General features: G+C 48.5%; 1 protein-coding gene across 1 annotated transcript in view; it reads left to right on the top strand.

The window, feature by feature from the left end:
- The first annotated feature begins 18070 nt into the window (after positions 1 to 18070).
- Positions 18071 to 23109, top strand: part of SLC35F3 (solute carrier family 35 member F3) — a 119867-nt gene continuing 114828 nt past the window's right edge. Inside the window, exon 1 of the mRNA XM_043596287.1 lies at positions 18071 to 18431. Within this exon, the coding sequence (XP_043452222.1) occupies positions 18356 to 18431 (76 nt within the window). The 5' untranslated portion in view covers positions 18071 to 18355. The remainder of the gene's footprint in view (positions 18432 to 23109) is intronic.

Here is a 23109-nt window from a genome sequence, read left to right as displayed (position 1 = left end):
AGCGAGCCCCTCCCCCCTCCTCCATCGCAGTCAGATTCCCAGTGATTGGGCCCCACAGATTGACCTGCAGTCCCCATAGTACGAGATCAGAGTAGCAGCTTCTGAGAAGTGACCCACAGTGCCGATGGGGGTTGATTTTTCCCACTGGGTTCCCACTGGAGGAACCAGAGGCTCAGGGGAGACCTGTCTGCATGGTGTTGCGCTGGCGTGGGGGAGAGGCAACATGGTCAATGTGTGGTCACTTCTCCTGCCCTTCTAACACAGTCTGCTTTAGTCTCTGGGGTGTAGGGGGGCATTCTTCAGCCTCACTTCTGTGTCTAAGATTCTCTCAGTGGTGTCTTATTCTTGAATAATTGTAAGTTGTTCTTCTGGTGAGGGGGAGTGAAGTCAGGAACAACCTGTGTCGCTGCCTTGGTGACATCAGAAATCCACTGGCCCTTTCTGAATGCCTTCCATCTGTTCTCGTGCCAGTGTTTGAACATCCCCCTCTGTGCCCTGCGTCCTGCAAGCACTAGGGATCGGGCTGTGGACCAGACTCCTGTCCTCCTGGAGCTGACTCAGAGTAGAAAGACCCAAGACTAAGCACGTATGTACACAGCTGCCCATCTAGGGAAAGAGCAAATGCTACAGAAAGGGCCGAAGCTGACCACTCATGAGTGACCACCAGGACACTGACCTACCCCGGGGGTGAGGGAGAAGTGACGCTGAGGATCAAAGGATTAGGAGTAGAAAGGAACAGATAGGTCGGGAAGAAAGCATGTCCCAGCAGAGATGAAGGCGCCAAAGGAAGATGAGCATGTCTGCAGGGAGGAGGCAGGTGGGTGATGGGCGGGGACCAGGGTCACCTGGGCCTGGAGGGCTGACACTCCTCTCTCGGGGTGCCTGGGTGGCTCAGTCGGTTAGGCGTCCAACTCTTGATTTCGGCTCAGGTCATGATCTCACACTTTGTGGGTTCGAGCCCCGCGTTGGGCTCTGTGCTGACAGTGCGGAGCCGGCTTGGGATTCTCTCCCCCCTTCTCTCTGCCCCTCCCCCACCCACTCTCTCTCAAAATAAATAAATAAACTTTAAAAAGAAAGAAAGAGAAGAAAGAAAGGGAAGGAAGGGAAGGGAAGGAGGGACGGAGGGAGACTCCTCTGATGGCAGCGAGTACGGAAGAGAGAGGGTAGGACTTGATGCCCAAGTGGCCGGTTAAGAAACTCTAGCAATGGTTCTGGCCGGCACACGCTGGAAAATGAATTGGAGTTCAATTAAAATAGACACAGAGAGACGAGAGCATTTGAGAGAATGAGCAGCATTTAATGAAAAGCCGCATTAGGAGGAAGAATGTTTAAACTATGCTAGACCAGATTACCAATCTGCCCCACCGCACACTGCCAGGCCCAGGGTGCTTAACACCTGATGGATAACAGATGGGTCATGTGTCAGATTCTGAGGGCCAGAGGAGCCTGTTAGGATTAAAGAAGTCTATTTTAGTCGATTCACCAATCCCGAGTGATATGCTCTCGGACTGGGGTGCTACAGTTGCTGAGCTGGGTGGTCTAGAATTTTATTGTCATCAATGTGTCATTAAATACACCCAGCTCGTGGTATGATACGGCATGACATGGGGGCTCCTACCATCTCCTTCCAGTTCCATATGTCCTCCCAATTTCAAGTTCAGTGACAGCACATTGATGACTTGAAATCATCAGTATTTACACCAAAGCCATTGAAAAAATGCCACAACTCAGGACTGTTATTTTCAGAGCTGGTTTAGCACTTCTCAGGACATATAGTAAGTCATCTAGATTGTTCTGTGTGTGGCCTTCAAGGATTTTGAGAAAGAGGTACCTACAAGACTCTTTTTAAGACATTTCCTTGTATGCTTGGTTGCTCCAACCTCATCCTCCGTGGCTCTGATAAACCAGTTCCCTTGGGAAGCCTCCTGCTGGGTGACAGAGAAGTTGGTAGAAGGCAAGAGTCCTACTGAGCTCAACTTCCAAGTTCTAGGTATCTTCGTGAAGGGGTGATGTTCTAATTCCAAGAAAAAACCAAAAACAGTGATTCTGCTGTAGAGAATCATGCATCGTGGGAAAAGGGATAGTGGGTCCCTATTATTTTTTTTTCAGCATCTTCCTCGTTTTGGCACTTAGGGAAAATATACAGACAGAAGGGGAAAGTGTATAAAGTCTTGGATGAGGGTCGGCTAGGAGAACACTTACTGGAAATCTGTAGCAGCCCTTGACTTAACGCTTACATCTCGGCCGTGTGGAAATACCCTCGATACCCAGCAACGTAGGCACCTTGTACTTGGCTGAGGGGCGGAGCGGACAGCATCAGCTGCCAGGCCAGCATCCGGCGGCCTCACCCAGACGACAGGCGAGCCGAGCATTTGGCCCCCTAGCCGGGTTGCTGCCGTGCTATGGAGTCCTGATTAATGCAGGGTCCCTCTTAATCCTCCCCACCACCACGCAAGGAGGGTAGAGCAATGCCCGTTTCAGAGGCAGGAGCTGAAATGTTTAGGCAGAGAGCGTAATCATTGTCTGTAGTGATGTAATGGGCTCTGAGAACAAACACTGCAAGAATGTCAAAGGCCAAAGGCATCCATTGTATCAAGTAGGTGCGTTGAGCATTTGGTCTGAAAGGCTGTATGCGGGCATTTGTAAAACCTGGCCAGTTTCCTTTTGTAACATTTTTAGCATGTATTTGCTTAAGAAAAATCAGTCCCCCCCCCAAAAAAAGAACAAGAGAAATAATTTTAAAAGTCATCTGCAGTGCCACCAAACACAACAGCTACTAATATTGTTGTGAAAACCCTCACTATTTAATAATAGATACCAACAGATATATGGGACTATAGTTCAGAAGGTTTTAAGGAGCATAGAGTTTTTTTTAAATCACAGCTTCATTGAAATGGAGTTAACGGACCACACAGTTCACCTGGGTAAAGAGTTCAACTCTGTGTTTTTTAGGATATTCACGGGGCTGTGCAACCATTGCCACGATTAATTTTAGAACATGCTTATCACCCCAAAAAGAAACTCCATATACGTTAGCAGTCCCCCTCAATTCTCCCTTCCCCTATTACTCTGCCAGCTGCCAGTCTACGTTCTGTATCTATGGATTTGCCCTTTCTGGACATTTCATGGAAACGGGATCACACAAGATGTATCCTTTTGTGTCTGGCTTCTTCCACTTGGCATACTGTTTTCAGGGCTCATCAACGTTTTATGGCTGAATAATATTCTCTTTGGTGGATATACCGTGTTGTCTGTATTCATTTATCAAGTCGACGGACGTTTGGGATACTTCCATTTGGGGCTATTGTGAATAATGCCACTGGGAACAATCATATCCAGGTGTCTATAGGGATGTGTGTTTTCATTTCTCTCGGGTATAAACCTAGACGTAGAATTGCTCATATGGCAAGTCTATAAGTTAACCTTTTGAGGAACTGCCAGACCACGTTCCAGAGTGACCGTACATTTTACAACTCCACCAGAAGTTACGAGTTTTTCTTCTCAGTTTCTCCACATCCTCCCCAACGCTTGTTATTGTCTGACATTTTGCTTCTGGCCATCCTAGTGGGTGTAAGTAGCATCTCACCGTGCTTTTGATTTGTCTGGTGTCTTTTGATGTTGTGTATCTTCTCATGTGCTTATCATAAATCTCATGGTTTGTGTATCTTCTTTGGAGGAATATCTATTCACGCCCTTTGCTCATTTTCCTGAACACTTGATTATTTTAGAACAGTTTGGGTTTACGACAAAACTGGGAGGAAGGTACAGAGATTTCCTGTACACTCCCTGGCCCCAAACATACATAGCCTCCACCATCATCGACATGACTCACCAGAATGGTATACTTTGTACCAAGGATGAACCTACATTGACACGACATAATCACCCAAAGTCCGTAGTTTACCTTAGGGTCCACGCTTGGTGCTGTACATTCTGTGGCTTCAACAAATGTGTAATGACATCCATCCATCATTATATTTACTATACAGAGTGTTTTTGCTGCCCCAAAGATGCTCTGTGCTCTGCTTACTCACCTCCCCTCCCTTTCCCCCCACCCCTGGTAACCACTGATCCTTTTACAGTCTCCATAGTCTCCTTTTCCAGAATGTCCTGTATTTGTATGTCATGTGGCCTTTTTGGACCAGCTTCGTTCACTTAATAATATGCATTTAAGGTTCCTCAATGCTTTTCATGGCTTGACAGCTTTTTTTTTTTTTTAGCACTAAACAATACTCCACAATATGGATGCACCACAAATTATTTATCTGTTCACCTCCTGACGGACATTTTGATGGTTCTAAGTTTTGGCAGTCGTGAAGAAAGCTGCCATAACCATCCACGTGCGGGTGTTTGTATGGCCATAACTTTTCACTTCCTTGGGGCAAGTACCAAAGAGCATGACTGCTGGATCACATGGCAAGAGTGTATTTCATTTTGTAAAGAAACTGCCCAAATGCCTCCCAAAGTGGTTGTACCATTTTGCATTCCCACCCGCAATGAATGACAGGTCCTCTTGCCCTGTATCTTCACCAGCATCTGCTGATATCTGTGTTCGGACTTGGCCATTTTGAGGTGGGGGGGGGGGGTGCCGTGGTATCTCACTGTTGTATTCATTCCCATTTCCCTGGTGATATAGAGGAGGAGCATCTTTTCGTATGTGTCTTTGCCGTCTGCGTATCTTCTCCAGTGAGGTGTCCGTGTGGTCTTTGGCCCGTTTTAAAATCACCTCCGCCTGGCTTTTACCTGGGGCCTTGTCCTTTTTATTACTGAGTTGTTAGAGTTCTTCCTTTATATTACGTAGAAATCCGTAATCACTTATATGATCTACAAATGTTTTCTCCCATTCTGTTTCTTGTGTTTGCACTTTCACCGCTTTGTGGTGAGAAACAGACGAGTATGCTCTTTTTGCCCGTGCCTACAGCCTTGGTGACAGGACTATCGCAGAGCCTTGCTAGATGCCCTAATTCACCTTCTGTCTCCTGCGAGACTCCACTCGGAGTTAGGAAGCACTCACATCGTCTTTCATGTCTTAAGGTCGAGGAGTTTTTTGTTTGTTTGTTTTCCTCGAGGACAGCTTCCTTTCATAAAAAACAAGGAATCACTTTAAAGGCACTGTAATTGTCCTGAATCTTGTCCAAAGTTTAAAATTAAAGTCCAAGAAGGAGTGGCCTCTTTATTTAACCTCCTGACGAGTCTCTGAAATGCAGGCGGGTCCCATCGATCGAAACTACTCTCGGCTTCGTAGCAGCCACGGCTGCAAGGCAGACCTTGTCGTTTGGTCCGTGTGCGTTTCTGGAGGTATATTTTGGTTGCTTCTCTTTGGTTCCCAGCATAGCCATAGTCTTTTGTTTCTCATCGTCGTCTTAGTTTTATTCTTCCCTGGCCCAAACTAAGGGTGATGCACTGGGTGATTTCCAGAACTCTTTCCACTCTGCAGAGTCCGTACTCTTAAGCGGTGTCCAGGCCCTCCTTCGCATGGGCCCAGAGTGTCACCTAGAAGCCATGCCCAAAGTCTACTAGCAAGCAGGGAGTACTGTCACCCAAATGCAGAAGAGACCCTCTGGCTGAATCTGCTGGGCCCATGGACTCTGAATCCCAGCGTGACTTGATTACTACTATTCAAATTCATACACAAGTTTCCTGCAAAGTCATATATCTAGTTGAAGACCATTATGCTTACCTATATTATTTCTGGACAGGACTGTAGTCAAACATTTTGCAGTGAAAGTGATTTTTTTTTTTTAATTCTAGTTTACGCTGACACCCTAAGTGTACGTATTTGTTCATCTTCAGTTAGTTCCGAGGACCGTTTGTGGTTTATTTCCTCCATGCCATTAACGAATCAAATAATGCTCCAGGGGCCATGGATGAAGGGCGCCTTAAATTCTGCAGATATCACTGCTGGAAACAGATTTTCAAGCTACAGTTATCCTTCATGTCTCAGATATTTTAGGTTGTTACTGATCCCAAATTAGAATTCTGCTATCAATAGAGCATTTGATGCCGGTTCACTTTAAACAAGCAGTCAAGGTTAAAACAAAGATCGATGGGCTCGTCTTGTGAGTATTGCCCATAAGCTAGGCTCCACACAGAGCCGCCCCCACGATTGGTCCCCTCCGCGGTGAGCGGGGAGTCCGAGACCTGAATGTATTCGATGGTATGTGTTTTTGTCTTCCGTTTTTATTTTTGTAGTTTTGCAGAAAGGGTAGGCTTCGAGTGGGGAGTAAGGTATAAAGAGGGGCCAAGTTTCAGGCAAGAGAAGAAAGCTGAGAGATGGGGGCGGGGTTGAGTCGTGTCACATTTTGTTCGTTTGAGTTTTCAGGAAGTGGGGAGAACATATCGGACCCAATAAATCCCTGCCAAGAAGTATTACATTATACTTTATTAATACAACATGTGGAATGGGTGCACAAAAACCCAGGGGTAAAAACTATGCCTAATCATTTCTAACAGTGTCCTGCCCTGAAGCTGGTAGCTGTGATTGATGTGCTAGAAGGCATGGAAGCTGTGCATCATGGGGCCCCTCTCTCTTGTTCCCACCGTCATGTCGGAGTGCAGGCCTCCCTCATGCACTGGAGCCCTCTGGGTTTCAAATACCTACCACCGTGAGGTGCCTGGGGGCACCACAGAGCCGACCGGGATGCAAGGAGATGACAGTCCTCCCGTCTAAGACAGATACCGACACAGTAGCCTTGTCACTGACGTCCACTCAAGGGCAAGATCTAAAACTGTGTATGATGAGCAGGAGTGAAGAGATGAGGGGAAAAGATTAGACAAGAGTCCCCTGAGGTTGGACCAAAGACAGAAGCATCCTGAGGGAGCAGTCAGAAGGACTGGCCAGGGGAGCCACCTGGCCCTTCACCAAGCCGACGGGGCGCCTCCCCCCACCCCCCCAGGTAGGCGAGCAGCTGAGGACTCTACCAACTCAAAGCCGTGGCTGTGCCTGCCTTCAGTCTTGCAGGAAGAAGCCAACACCGCTACTCACGCTCCCTTCCCTTTGTCTCATTACTCAACATCTTCTGGAAATTTGCGCGGCACGGATATAAAAAGGATGTGAGAAACAAAACATTCAAAACACGGAAGACAGAACTACATGTTCCTTTTGATGCTGGAATAGACGCTTCTGTACCGGCCGAGCAACAATGGCCGTGAAAGCACGGATCTGACAGAGTTTTATATAAGAAGAATCGAAAAGTGTCCACATATTTTCTACGTAGGCTCCACGCGCCGTGTAGAGCCCAGTGCGAGCCTTGAACTCACAGCCCTGACATCGAGACCTGAGCTGAGATCAAAAGTCGGTCGCTTAACCATCTGAGCCCCCCAGTTGCCCCAGAAACTGTCTAATCATTTTCAAAGAAAAAACAGTTACAGCATTATTTTATATAGTCTTGTACCCTAAGGCTTTTCCCATTTTGTTAGCATTTGTATCTGTTTACAAGAGACACACCCTTTAAACTATTCTCAGGCGTCAGTATTTTTTTTTTCAACGTTTATTTATTTTTGGGACAGAGAGAGACAGAGCATGAACGGGGGAGGGGCAGAGAGAGGGAGACACAGAATCGGAAACAGGCTCCAGGCGCTGAGCCATCAGCCCAGAGCCCGACGCGGGGCTCGAACTCACGGACCGCGAGATCGTGACCTGGCTGAAGTCGGACGCTCAACCGACTGCGCCACCCAGGCGCCCCTCAGGCGTCAGTATTGGTCTCAACCCCATCTACTATGGAACTGAACTTCTAAAAGTAGATAAACTTCTCTTTTAGAGAATTCTCAAGGAGAAAGTAAATGAATCACTATTTTTGTGGTAGTTAGGAAAAAAAACAAAAAAAATGGTAGCCTATTTTTTTTCAAATACATGTTATTTATATACATACGTGTGTGTGCATTTATATATATATACATATATATATAATGATATGGCCTACATCTAAAACAAACACGTAATGTATGTAAAAATCACATTGAACACAAATGCACACCTTGTGTTTTCTCCTTAGCATTTCCCCTGCATTATTGAATGACTTGTTTTATTAGCTGCAATATACCCTTTTGTCTAAATACATCAAACTTTATTTCCCATTTCCCTGTTAATGAACCTTTAGGTTGTTTCTATTTTTTTACTTACTCATATTAAAACTTAGATGGAGCGTCGCCTGGTGACTCGGTTGAGCGTCCAACTCTTGGTTTCGGCTCAGGTCACGATCTCAATGCTTCGTGGGTGCAAGCCCCACATCAGGCTCTGCACTGACAGCACAGAGCCTGCTTGGGATTCTCTCTCTCCTTCTCTCTCTACCCCTCCCCCATTCATGCTGTCTCTGTCTCTCTCAAACAAATAAACTTAAAAAAAAAAACACTTGATGGCCATCTTTGTCCATATGTCTATGTTCACATCAGATTATTTCTTGGGTAAATGCCTTAAAATGAAAATCCTGGCTAAGAGGCTGTAAACATTTGTATTTTTTAGGAATTTTGATACACGTCGCCAACTTTCAGAATGGGCATTTATGTCAGATTTCCAGAGATCATTATCTTAAAATCAAAATGAGGGTTGAGGAAAAAATTCCAAGAACAGATTTTGACTAGATAATTTCAAAAGGTTCCCATCAAGCTGGAAAATGATTGTGGTGTTGATGTCCTAGGGAAAACCCAGACAAGCCTGGTTGTCTCACCAACAAGTGCCCTAGGCTGGTCACTCGGTGTCACATAGCCTCCGACACTCCCCTGGGGCACCAACAAGCCCATCTTTGTCAAAGGGCCAAGGAGCTAGGGTTGGGAGGTAGTTATGGAATCCACGAGACAGAAATATTCTGACACCAGGGAGGTAACTTTGGGGAACAAATCATGCATACGTTTAATCCTCCAAAACCAACCGAGAGTTCTAGATAATTCTTGAGACTTGTCCCCTTGCTGACACTAGCTGGTCATTGGGGGAAAAGGCGGGACTCACTGCCTCGGTCAGGAACAGGGTGTATCTCCAGACTTCTGGCTCCTTCTTGCTTTTGTCCAAAATCTGTGGGACCTTCTCTTTCAGCCCTAAAGCAAAAAAACAGCCTTTGCTGGATTTTTGTTTGCTTTGGGGGGAAAAAAGTGAGGGGTATCTCTCATAATCTGATAAAATGGTAGAACATCTCTCCCTGTGGTCTGCCCCTACTTCCGCTGAAGGATACAATTCGTTGCAGGTTTAGATGCATATACCGCCCCCCCACCCCTGTGCCCACACATGCCCAGCGTAGGGCAACTAAGATCTTGTGCAAAACAAGGGAGGAGAAAAGGACCATCCTCAAGGCTTACTGTGGGGAAGACTCAGTGATTTCTTGGGGGAATTTTATAGTTTTTGGCCAGGGGAGTCATTTGGTAGCCCCTGACATGCCAGAATGTTTCTTTCCTCTCACCCAGTGAGTTCACAGAGAGTTACAGCGGATTTGGTCAGCCGCGATCTGGGGTCTCTTTGTGTCACGCATGGAACGTCATCGGTCAGAGCTCAGCTTCATTGTCACTGAGCAGGAAGCACACCCCTGGGAACAGGGAACAAGTGCTTAATTGAAGGTTTCCAGTGAAGTGATCGCTGAGAGTAAGTCTAGGGGACAGCTGGCACCAGGCCTGCTGTAGTCACACTCTGACCCCACCCCCTCCAAGATCCTGGCCTTGCTGGCCTCCGCCAGGGTCCCATCTTTCTCTGAATCCAGCCTGAGGTGGCAGAAGCCAGGGGCTGCACCTGGGGGCTTCTAATGCCAGCCGTTTGGCCAGGAGCCAAACCCATTGCTGTAAGCAGGTTGTTGGTTGGTCTGTTCTTTGGGGTAGGGGAGCAAAGTACACCAATGTGCAGATGCCCCCTTAGGGGCAAGATGAGCCTGAACCAAGACTTCAGGGAAACAAGTCTAGCAGGGGAGAAGGCTTTTTGTTACTGGCGTACCCCTTTCTGGTCAGGTCAGCAGAAGACACTTCCCAGGAGGTTCTGCTCGGCCAGGAGGACAGTGGGCCTGGATCCTAGTGTGTATGAGGCATGCTGGGTAGAGGAAGGAGAAGGCGAGGGTGCCATGTGGATGGGGAGGCGTAGAGAAGCCCCTGGGACTGGGAAAATGCGGGAAGTAGACCGTGTGTTCAGTAATTTTCAGGCATCCAGATGACACTCTATAAAACCCCTGTACCTTGGAAGCTTCTGGTGATTTGAGATTATACGGAGGGGCAGAGCTAGGCCAGGCATCAGGAGGGCCCAGCTGTTTCCCAGACCCATCCTAACTGGGGAATGAAGGACGATAGCCAGGCTCTCAAGAGAGGAAGGAAGCCTTGGGAATCAGGGTCTGTTTGAAGAATGGGGTACCCAGAGGTTGCCCACACAAAGGGGGTTGGTCCTGCCTGGAGCTCCTTTGGCAAATGGGCAGGACTTCCCTGATCCGTGAAGGGGCTGTTTCTAGGACTAGTTCAGGAAGCTGATCCTGCCGGTACCTGCCCCCGCAGACCTGCTGAATCTGTTTCTCTGGATTCAGCTCCTTGTCTATCTAAGCCATTGGTAAATTCCTGCTTCTTCCTGCCCTAATGATTTTGCTTTCTTTCATTCATTTATTCATTAATTCATTCATTCATTCATTCACCGGTGCTCATTGAGGCCCTGTTCCTGGGCAGGGTCCCTCACTCCCAGTGCTTACAGCCAGCAGGAAGCTGAGGCAGGTATACAGAAAACTCTAGGGCAAGGCAGAGGTTATCACTGCCTTCAAAGAAGTGCAAAGAGCTATGTGACTCCAGAGGAGGCCCCGATCTCAGGACTTCTGAAACTCTATCTGCCCAACTTGGAGCCTCTTCTGTCCTTGGTGAACATGACCCCTGCCTGCTGATCCTGGCCTGTCCTGGGCTCAGGAACTAAAGAGTAGAGCAGGCGCCTTCCCGAACCAATACATCTTTCTCATTTTCAAGTCAGTCTGATGGCCAATCCCCTTGATTCACCCTTGGAAACGAACACCAGCCAAGGGAGTGTGCCTCTGGCCTTGACGAGGATCCGATGTAGGTCAGTATTCTAGTTCCTGCTCCACAGAGGAGGAAGAGAGGGGAATCAGACAGGAGTCCAGCTGTGGTCGATGAATCATCCGGAACACAGCAAGCAGCTATTTCTGAACTAAATGGCATCAGATCTCTCTCTCCTCACCTTGAGTCCAGTGCCCTGGTCTCCAGGCACTTCCTCTGACATGAAGCCAGTGGGGGGCAGAGAGCCCTGAGCAGGAGGGAGCTGGCCAAGCGTGGTTTTCTTGGCACCGCTGTTTCCATGCAGGCACAAAGGGATAGTCTGGGAGGTGGCTGAAGCCGACAGTTCTAGAAAACTCCAGAATTCTGGGTCCTGTGAATATGCTCTTGTTTGCTTCCTCCCTCCTTCCCTTTCCTTCAGAACTTCCTGTTTTGAGCACCTATTACGTAAGCCATATATGGTGCTTGGTACAAACCAGAGATGGCCCCTCCCCAGTAAAGAACCTAGTGGGAGAGACTGAAGATAATGACTGATGCGTTCTGAGTGCTGCTCTTTACCAGGTTCTCTTACGTGAACTTCACATGTATCCCTTTTTCTAATCTTCACAGCAGCACTGTAAGGTACCTACTATTATCTCCATCTTAAGGATGATGTGTTGAGCGTGGAGCGATTAAACGACATGACCAGGTGAAGCCATTGTTAAGCAGTGCCCCCTTTCCAGTGTCGGAAGGAATGTGTGAAAGCTCGCATGTTCATTTCCCAAAGTGGAAGAGAATGATCACTTCTTGAGTATCTTCTGGGGACCAGACATTGTGTACTCGTTCTATACTCATGGTCTGTGTTGGCACCAAAGTAGGTCTCTGAAGGTCCCAGGAAAGGGAGCCTCCCCCACCGCCAGCCCACCCAAGCCCACCCCAGGTGTCCCTTCTGGCCTGTCTGCTCTTCCAGGGAAGCTGCCCCTTCTCAGCTCCCATGATGCCACCATGCCATGGCCTGGTCTTGCAGAGGGCCACCCAGTGGTGCCTTCCACTGGACTCAGGCTCCTGACCAGGATCCACAAAGGAAGTGACCAGACACCCCATTCCCATCTCTGCGCCTCTCTTTTTGTTCATCATGATCCTGACCTTGGGCTCAGAATGGCCACAAAGCTAGCTGTTTGTTGTCCAGTCACCGTGGAGCAATCATGGAGATGCCGTGAGGGGATGTGTCTGCAAAAGCAACCTTGACATTACTTTCTAGCAAAAGAGGAAAAATCCTAGTGGGGCCCTAATGAGTTCTGAGTTTATGCTGTTGATGCACAGTGCCAAAGAAGGGGCATGTGAGGATGAGAAAGGCCACCCAGAGATCTGTCTAATGGTTCTTGATTCCCTGAACTTTCACTTGGAATTATTGAAAAAGGTTATCAGTTATTCCTGCCAGATCAGGGGAATGAGCGGCCCAACGCATGGAGTTAATTTCTTTCGATCATTAGACCTTCTCGCCTGTTGGAAATACCAATGTGTGCTCCACTTTGAAAGCTTCTAATGCTGCAGACTGATTTATTTGGGTAAAACTCCATTTCTGGTTCTTGGAGCTACTTGAAGTGATTATTTTTAAACATGGGTAACCACAAAAATAATTTGTTATTCTTACTGTTTAATACTACAAAGGCCTCTGAAGCAGTGTTAATATTTCAGAGCAAATTAATTGAAGCGGTCTGTTTTCTGACTATTGAAAACCTTTGCTGGATTTTATATTTTTATTATTAATTTTTAAGAGATTAAGTAAAGCTCTCTGCTTAAAAAGAATGTAATTTTAATAGTATTTTTCAAACCATATGCATTATGACCCAAGAGCAGATCATACTAAAATCAACTTACTTGATCACAATCAGCATTTAAAAAAATTTTTTTTAATGTTTATTTGTTTTTGAGAGAGAGAGAGAGAGAGTGGGGGAGAGACAGAGAGAGAGAAGGAGACACAGAATCCGAAGCAGGCTCCAGGCTCTGAGCTATTAGCACAGAGCCTGACACGGGGCTTGAACCCACAAACCATGAGATCATGACCTGAGCTGAAGTCAGACGCTTAACCGACTGAGCCACCCAAGCACTCCACAGTCAGCATTTTTTTTTTTGCAATAAAAACAGAACAAAATATATGGAACAGAACAGAAGAATAGAATAGAATAGAATAGAATAGAATAGAATAGAATAGAATAGAATAGAATAGAATTAGAAATAGAATAGAAATAATAGAATAGAATAGAATAGAATAGAATAGAATAGAATAGAATAGAAGTGTTCATACATGGTAAGGGTAGTATTTTATTAAATATTCAGCTCAGTTATATATGTGTTTGTACATGCCAAGCATATTTTTACCAAGTTTTAAATTGGCATATGGTTTACAAACAGTAAAATTCATCCTTTCAGTGTAAAATTCTATGAATTTTTAAGAAATGTAGATTTCTTTCTGTCAAAAAAGTGAGAAACCATTTAAAGGGAGAGTCTACTAACTGAAGTATTCACGAAAGATAATATTCTTTTAAGATCTTTGGAGGAAGTGACAACTATCTTATCTTGGAAGATAATTTCATACACCCCAAATTTTAAAGCCAAATGGCACCTTGGAAATTGTTCAGTTCATCGTTTTCAAAACCTTCTTTTTACAGTGACAACTGTTTTATAAACTGAATCTAACATGGACATAGAAAAGTAGAGTCAGTCTGCGGAGAGACCAGGAAAAACAGTCTGGAAACTACCAATGGGGGCTAACTATTGTGTGCCCAAGTTAGGAAGCTGAGGCCAGAGTAGGCTGAGTGGCCCCTCGAGGTTGGCCACTCTTCTTGCCAGAGCTGGTGCTCAAACTTGAGCTGTTGCTGGCTGTTATTCAGGGCATTTTCCATGTCTCTTGGGCTCAAGAGAGTCACACGTATTACTTACTCCCACCAAGGGGATCACGTGCCTGTTTGGAATAGTGTGATGAGTCTGAAAATACATTCCAGTACAGAAGATTGAAATGGCCAGTGACCACCATGAACGGCAGATGCAGGAGTCAGTCCAGGAAGACCAGACCAGACTGTTTGGGCAACACGAGTTATTTAGGGAGGCCAGAGACTGAATATAGAGCTGGACCTGGGAGTCCAGTACCAGAAAGAAAAGTAGGAAGCCTCCAGAACTTGAGGAATCAACCGGGTCCTTAGAACTATGCACTTCCTTGATGATTCATCCCAAGGTTTCCTGCCCTTCTCTTCCTAAAGGGCCATGGCCAGGACCCCACATAGGGTTGCAATTTAAATAGAGCCTCTTGGGTGTACAAGAAACTGGCTGATTTGTCTTCTTTCTTACCTGAGACTTTTCCTTTCACTTCCTTACTCTGGTTCGCAAGTGGGAAGTAGGGGTTAGGCTGGGAGGCTGTTGAAGGCAGGCCAGGGAGTATAAAACTCATACCCACGTTATATAAGTTCTGCATCATAGACTTGTTACTCTCTGTATCTGTTGAGTGAACTTACTCCATTGTTTGGACCATCGTACTAAGAACGCAAAGCCCACTGACTCTTATGAGCCTGCTGTACCAGAATGCCACAGATGGCCATTAAATATCCCATCTCCCCAACCTCAGCAATGAAAAGAGAAAACCAGAGCGTGGGGTTAGTGACAAAGAACATTCTTCTGTCACAGAGGACGGCATGTCATGTAAAGCTGAGGGAAATGCTGGGTTTGGTGAGCAAACCATTGGCCATTTTTAGAAGATGACATTTATGAATATGACCTGGAAAAAGTCAACCCCCAGTCCGTCTTTCAGATAAATTCCTACAATATTAAATTTAAGACCGGTAGGTACCCAGTGACATCATTCAGTTATTAGCTCACACAAGCATCCTCCATAGAACAGGGTTAAATGAGCTAACCTCTTGCCTAGATATTATATATACAGGATTTGTCTCCATTGATACTTGGGGGATCATGTCTGTCTTTATTGAAAGAATTATTAGCATCCTTTTTTATGTAATTTGAGAATTGGGTTTTTAAGTGGGGAGCTTGTGTGATTTTCTAGGTATCCCTGAGTTAGGTCATGGTGGCCTCACCCTAGCATAGGGTTTTAAATTGTTGGAATTCTCAAAATACCAGTGTGCTCATATACCAGCACACAGTTAATATTCTAGAATAATTTTATGTATGTAAGTTTGTAAATATGCATCCTCACCACACTCACTCCCCCCAGAAAAGTGTGCACTCAGGAGTGTCAGCTCTCACGTGGTCAAGCCACAGGAACTCCTTTTTTAAAAAGGGGAGTAGAGGAAATATTTGGTGGCCGTTAAGATTTTTTTGTTGGAACACAAGGTATGAGCTAATAGAGTACAGAAAATGAGAAACAGCATTCGGTTCTTAAAAATAAGGGGAGGAAGCTGAGATGAGATTTGGTACCGCCTTTTTGATAAGCAGAAGTTGATAGACATGAGGAGGTGATGACCTCTTAGGTATCAGAAGGTCCTGGAGTATCCCGTAGGGGGGAAAAGAAGGTTTAGGTATAACTACTTAATGAGTGAAGTTGACAGGAGTACTTAACAACACTTAATGAGTGCCTGAGTGTCTCAGTCAGTAGAGCGTCCAACTTCGGCTCAGGTCATGGTCTCACGGTTTGTGAGTTCGAGCCCCGCATTGGGCTCTCTGCTGTCAGCACAGAGCCCCCCTTCGGATCCTCTGTTTCCCCTTTCTCTCTGCCTCTCCCAGACTCGCTCTGTCCAAAAGAAATAAACAGAAAAAAAACCAATACTTGATCATCTGTTTAACTTGTATAAGACATTGCAGTAAATAGGAAGATGCATAAAGAAACAGACAACTATTTATTGGGCACTTTCATTGTGAGCTGCCCAGTAGAATGAGTGTGGTGGACGGGCTAATTTTAAGTCTCAGGGGTATTTGCTTTGGCAGCAAGTAAAGCTAAAAATTGAAGTTCTGGGGAGACCCAGACTCCAGGAGGTGCAAAAGCATGATGAAATCTATTGAAACCATATTCAAGGGGCGCCTGGGTGGCGCAGTCAGTCGGTTAAGCATCTGACTTCAGCCAGGTCACGATCTCGTGGTCCGTGAGTTCGAGCCCCGCGTCGGGCTCTGGGCTGATGGCTCAGAGCCTGGAGCCTGTTTCCGATTCTGTGTCTCCCTCTCTCTCTGCCCCTCCCCCGTTCATGCTCTGTCTCTCTCTGTCCCAAAAATAAATAAACGTTGAAAAAAAATTTTTTTTAAATAAAAAAAAAAGAAACCATATTCAAGTGCAAGGAAATGAATTATGGATTACCTGATTAGTATCTCCTACCTGAATTAGAATAGTTAAGTGGAGTTGTTACATTTTACATCTCTAACAAGTGAATAGCATGGCAGGCTTTTCTGAGTACAATAGTGATTTGTTCAGACTGGAATATAAATCCCTGCTTGGCCAGTTTGCACACTCTATGACCTGGGACATTTTCTATAAATCTCTCTTTGCCTCAGTTTCCCCATCTATAAAACAAGGTAACAGCAATCTCACAGAGCTCTTGTAAGTAAATAATGAAATGATTTCTGCAAAGCAAACTAACATGGTATTTGATACATAGTAAGTACTCAAAAAATAAGTAGTCATGTGATATTTGTTTTAGTTACTGTATATAATGTTGATTGATGGACTTAGTGAAACAACACATAAGAATATTATATTGCGTATCTACAAGGCCCTCTTTATATAAGATGAAATTCTTTTGCTTTGGGCCTATTTATGCTTAATTTTTACAAAGAAGGGAACGAATAGCTTATTGACTTAGACTGTCATCTCTAGGGGTCTTGAGACAAGTTCATGGAAGAGGCATATAATGTCGAGGCTACCACTAGAGGGCTCTGCAGAGACCCTGTAATCCTTTACTTGGCTATAGTGATGAAGCAACCTTGAGAAACCATGGCCTTTCGCAGAGCCAGGGGCCATTCTGTCCATCGGGACTGTTCAAGAGGGCAAGGGATAACAAGATCCCTACAAGACCACTTGTAAGAACCACTTCTGCCAGGGACCCGAGGCTTTGCACGTGGATGGCACCAGAAACGACTGTTAGGTACCAGGCTAGGGTTGCTCTCTGCCTCTTACCACTCCACCGAGTTAGCCTTATGGGGGACACGAGTTACATCGTATAGTAGAATATCAGCTTTGAGACAGGAAACCAAGCAGAGTTGGGAGGCTCTCAAACTCTGGGGAAAGACTTAACAATAACAAAACCCACCTTGAATGACCACCGAATCTTCCGTTTCCCAGAGGAGGCTGGGACTCCGACGGGTGCCTGGGCATGTGCGAGTGAGATGCCCATTGGGCCTCGTGGAGTTCTTGGGCTGTGCAAGCCCTGTGCATCCTACCTGCAGGGTGATGGCAGGGCACCTCGAATGATGCATTATCATTGCATAAACGTCCTGGGGACTCGGTGGTCACTCAAGGATCACCCCAGCCAATGATGCAGTAGGGATGTCATTGCTTTTTATCATGCGTCATTGGCCAGTAGCTTACAGCTGGGTATGAGTGGGAGCAGTGAGACCCGTGTGTGCAGAGGCAAATGCCAGACCGGCGGCAGCAGCATGGACCTGGGAGCTGGGCAGAGATGAAGTTTCTCCACTTCCCAGGGAGTTGGGACTCGCTGGACCCGGCCGGTGGGGCAGGAACAGAAATCTCAAGCCTTCCTCTTGTTGCTGCTTTGCTCTATGGACTTTGCATCTTCTGCCCCCCCCCCCCCCCCCACCAAAAATTGTCCCCAGAGGCCAGACAAGATAACGTGTCCCTAGACTCTTTCAAAGAAGTTCACACAAGCCGTTGGGGAAGCTTTGCTTTTTTCCTGACTTCTTCCTGTAAACCACAGCTCAGGACTCTGTGCAGGGAAGTCAGCTCTCAATGCAAAGTCAAACGCCTCGCATTTTAAACTCGAGGCTAAGTTCTCTGGTGTCCCCTCCCGCGAGCGAGCGGTGGTGGCAAAGGGCAGACCTGGGAGCTGATGGCCAGCCCCGCAGGAGGCCACAGCCGGGACAGGGCTGGGAGGGAGGGCCCGGGCTGCTGCTGCGGGGGGCCGGGCGTCCCAGGGCGGGGGGCGGAGCAGGTGAGCCCGTGGGGTGGGCGTGGGGAGCGCACTTGTACGTGACGTTGGAGTTTGCAGCAACCTCCAGGCAGGAGGCTGTGGGCGCGTGTGTGGAGTGGCTGCGCGGCCAGGGAAGATGTGCTCGGAGGGGCGGCCGCCGCAGTGAGCCGCGCGGCGACAGGAGCCCGGCCGGCAGCCCCGGGGGCAGGGCCTGAGCGGCCAGCCGCTCGCGCTCCTCCGCGGCGGAGGCCACCGGGACCGGACCCGAGAGGCGCGCCCCGGCCGGCCCCAGGATGTAGGCGATCGGCGGAGGCGCTCCTGCAGGCGGACGGCTCATCATGAAGAAGCACTCGGCCCGGGTGGCCCCGCTCAGCGCCTGCAACAGTCCGGTCCTTACCCTCACCAAAGTGGAAGGTAATGGCCCCGGGGCTGGCGGGGGTTGGGGGGGCACCCTGCTGGGGCTGCCTGGCCGTGGGTGCTGCCGCGCTCCCCAGGAAGCGTCGCCCGCAGTGCAGCGCCCCGATGCCTGATGCCTGCGGGGGGCGGGGGTGGCAGCTGGAGAGGTGGCTCCCGGGCGCGCCGGGCTGAGCTGCTGCAGGGTCTGCGGGGCTGTCCCCCTGCTGCCAGAACACAGGGCTGGCTCCTCCCTGCGTGGCCCCCAGTACATCTGGCAACAGCAGCGGGCAGCGGTGGCCTGAGCTCCTGCCTGTCCTGTCCTGAGGCACCTGCCAGCTGGGGCCGAGGAGGAAGGGGTCTCCCAGACACTAACCAGTGCTCTCCCTCACACCAACCCCCACCACCACACTGCACACACAGGCGCGCGCGCGCACACACACACACACACACACACACACACACACACACACACTTGAATACCCTGGGTTTGGAGCGTCACCCCCACCCCCACCCCTAGGAAGACCAGAGGTATTGCTCTGCTGGTGGAGGAAGGAGATATGTATCTGCCGCAGCCCAAATCAGCCTTCCTGCCCCTGAAGCCTGCCAGCCCCCCAGCAGTGTGAGTGCCCAGCTCCCTGGGAACGGGCGGGCAAGCAGGTGAGAGAGAAGCCACCAGCAGCCTGTAAACAGGTCCTTTCCCCAACTCAGGGGAAAGACACAGACACTTACTCAGACACAGCTGTTATCCTGCTGGAGTAAAGGGGCCCTCCCTTTCTGATGGGGGGCAGGGAGGGGGGATGCAGAGAGAGACCAGTCTCCATCCTGAACTGCTCTAACGGGGGGTGGAATGACTCAGTCTTCCTAGAGCTGGCCACGTTGGCCAGGCGCGAGGGCTGGGAGGGAGCCCCCGGCCAGTGGGGACAGGAAGGCAGACCCCTCGGTTCCAGGCCTTCGTGTCTCCTGAGCTAACAGAGCCCGGTGCAACCAGCGTGTAGGAGAGAGCCCAGCTTCTGAACCAGTAAGAATGAGATGGAAACTTGGGGCGGTTGTGTACTCCACACGCAGCCCAGCCGGTCCACCAGGATCGACCAGGAGCCATCCTGGTACCATTACCCCCCATCGAACAGCTAAGGACTGTGAGACCCTGCAAGGCGGATTGACTTGTCCAAGACCCGTAGCTAATGGGTGGTGAGACAGGAATGGACTTCTGGGCCCTCTGATCCCAAACCTGTGCTTTTCAGGACACGATTCTTCACGAACCTGCAACTCCTTACCATTTGCATCATTTTCTGTCTAGAGGAGGCTGATTTTTTTTTCCCCCTTCGTGTAGCTGTCTCTTCCCCTTCGCCATCCCGATCTTAGGAGAGACATGGTATCTGTTATCTACACCTAAGTTTAGTGCATGTGCCGACTTTCCTAAGGGGTTCTGCATTTCCAGGCCTTCTCAGGGACACTGCCCAGGCGTGCGTGCAAGATGGGGGAGGGGAAGGATTGGAGGATGTGTATGTCCCATAGGGAAGCTGGAAATGTCTGCCCACTCCTGGGGTCCTTGTGGGAAGTCACCCACCTCCACCTTTTAAGTACAGCAGGCTGGTGCTGCTTTCCAACAGCAGAGTGTCTCCCCACCCCCCGCCCCCGCCCCCGCCCCCGCCCCTGGCAATCCCCAGCCCATCGTGCAGGACACAGAGTCAGGCTGAATATGGACGGCGAGGTCACCCAGGCTGGGTGCCCCGTGACCCCAGAGGTCCTGCAGGAGGCAGGGAGGGACATGCCAGCCCCAGGTTCACCTTCAGGGAATAAAAATGGGGACACCCTCCTCCGTTGCCTTAGGTGTAAGTGTCAGGTGAACTCTGAGCCTCCCGTCCACACTGACAACCTTAGCAAGCCATGGACTCGGTTTTTTAACCAACATTTGCCCCTACGCGTCTGTAGTGGAAAGTGTATTTCACTGGGAATCGGAGAGATCGGGGATGAAGACTGTGCCCTTCTCCTTCTCTGCCCCCCGCCCGACTTGCGTAAATCGTGAGCGCTGAGCCTCAGTTTCCTTGTTTTGAGCCCTGGTGAAACAGAAGTCATAAACCCACCTCAGCTGACTTTTGGGAATGCAGTGAGGTAGGATGGGTGATAATACCTAGCACATACCTGGCACACAGTAGCTGCTTAATAAACATCTGGCACTCCTCCAGTCACAGACTGTCTTGTGCCTTCAGCAAACCTTCTTGCTCTCAAAGAGTAAGGGAATGAGGACGGTATCTAGAAGCATCCACAGAGTTCCGGTGATGCTAGAAAGCCCCCAGTTCCCTTTTTGCCTAGGATACCTACGTGTATGTCAGCAGAAGTCTGCAGGCCAGGGCCGGATAAAACATGCCATTGGTACGCCCGGGAAGACATGTAGCACTTTCTCTCGCCTTTTTCTTTTTTTCTTTTTTTTTTTTTTTTGCTTGGTGTTTTTGTTCAGTTTGGCTCTTGGTCTATTTTTTGAAACCATTTACATCTTATGTGCTCGCTTTGGAAGTGCTGAATCATTTTGTTTTGCCTTGGATGCACAGGGCAGGGTGGTCCCCATCCTGTGGCTGTTTCTGTGTGGCTGGCAGACGGGCTATAGTGACAGAATGCAGCCAGCAAGGAATATTTATTGGGTTGTGGAGTGTGTCTTCTATGGGGAGGCAAGAAGGCACCAGCATGCGGCACATATAAAACCAAAATAGAAAATGCAATGCTGGGCTGAACTGAAACACAGAAAAATGGACAAGCGGACTTCATTTACTCGCCAGAGACCTCATCCCACCCGACTCCCCATCCGTTGCCCACTTAGCGAGGCCCTGGAAACGCAGAAATAAACAACAACGCTAGCTTCGTTTCCTCAGGGAAGTTTTCAGTCTAGTGCCAAGGAGACATGCAGATAGATACATTATCTAGCGTAAGAGAGAAAGTTCTGGTACAGAGCTAAGGACAGAGTGTCACGGGGACGCTGATAATTGAGTCATCTAAGGAGGCCCTCGCGAGGAGGAGACCTCCTTGAGGAGAAGACCTTCCTGAACAGGAGGAGGCCTGTCTGAGGAGGAAGCCTTCTGAGGTAGAGGTGTTGTAACCGAAGTGAGAAAACTTGTCAGGCGCAGAAGGGAGGGTGAGCCGTTTCAGGCAGAGGGACTGGTGTGTGCACAGGCTTGGCCAGAAAGCATGAGAAGGGAGAGCAGCTGGGCCCCAGAGAGGGGTTGAGGCTCGAAAAGTGGTTTCCAGCCAGGTTGATGGCATCTGTCCCGTCTGACAGCATAGCTCATTCTCCGATCCTTTCCCTCCCTTTCCCATCGGATGCAGGCACTGAGCATCGATCAGTGGTACATCTCTAGTAGAGCAGTGTTTCCTGGGACCGTCTACATTCACAGCCAGCTAAATCACACTCCGTAGAATTACATTCAGTGGGAATCGGTAGTTGAGAAACGCAGTAGGTTTCCCCAAGAGGCTGGCGGTGTGTCGTATTCTGGAAAGAGTGAGGGCTTTAGCATTAGGTGGGCCGGATTTAGTGCCCACCTCTCGTGCTGACCTGAGTAACTTCGGCAAATGACTCAAGCTCAGTGGGAATCCGTTCTCTTACGTGAAAGCGAAGAGGGGCGAGACGTCCCTCTTAACACTGACAATGGTTGTTTTCGCGAATGTGACTGCCGTGTTGCAGACACTTTGTTTGGGGAGATGGCTGCCTTCCTGCTCTTTCTCCCGAAGGAAGGATAAGCATTGTTACCCCAACTGATAGACAAGGAAAGCGAGGTTCAGAGAAACTGCTCCTGCAAGGTCATGCAGTTTGAAAGTAAGCATGTCAGGCTGCGTGTCCGGATCTTCACTGGCTGCAGGGTGTTGCAGAACCTCTGTACAACTGCATTTCATTTGATCGGCAGTGGGAATTGCATCTGCTCATGGCACTCTGTAAGGGCTGGGTAGATGTTTGCTCACTGGAGCTCCCACTGCAATATGGCGTAGAGGTCTGGACCGTCCCTGGGACTCACAGACCCACTGTCATTGATATGCTTAGTACCTCTGCTCTGGGGCTGTCAGCCTGTCTCAGCCACCCCCAGTGTAGGTGTGGCTACTGGGTTTCTATTAATGGGGTAGGGCTGTCATCCTGGGGTGCCCCATTATCACGTAGGTGGAGCCCCAGCCCTGTTGGTCCCGTCTTACGGGAGTCTTGAGAAACATACTGCCAAAGGGTTCCTGTACCCAAAAATGTTTGCCTGGTTGGGTGGTCCCAGACCTGAAAGTTCAGTAACAAAAGTCATTTGTCATTTGTGTATTGAACACACACGTTACCTAGTCCGTGCAAGAGAATGAACTGGATGTTGCTTGAGGATGCTAGAGGGATAAATTACACAGAGCTCCCAAACAAGGGAGAAATGTCGCAGATGCCATGTTGGAATCTCATTTTCTTTTTAATCCCATGAAAGGATGATAACATGAATGACGCGTTTCAGCAGAGGGCGCGCTCCCGTCTGGCTGGGACGCAGGTGACCACTAAATAGCTCTCTGGCCACCAGTCCACCCCCGCCCCCCCGCTTTGCCAAAATGACATAAACGAAGGACACGCTTTCCCGCTGAGCCTGGAGGTGGCCTCAGGATCTTTCTCATCTCCAAAATGCAGGTGATGACCGTACATCCTTTGGAACTGGACTTGAGCACGATCAGGACAGCGTGGTAGAGGCTGTTC

Source organism: Prionailurus bengalensis, chromosome D2, assembly GCF_016509475.1.
Source record: "Prionailurus bengalensis isolate Pbe53 chromosome D2, Fcat_Pben_1.1_paternal_pri, whole genome shotgun sequence".
NCBI classification, from domain to species: domain Eukaryota; kingdom Metazoa; phylum Chordata; class Mammalia; order Carnivora; family Felidae; genus Prionailurus; species Prionailurus bengalensis.
Note: the sequence above shows the minus strand (reverse complement) of the source record. Positions and strands in the feature narration are given on the sequence as shown.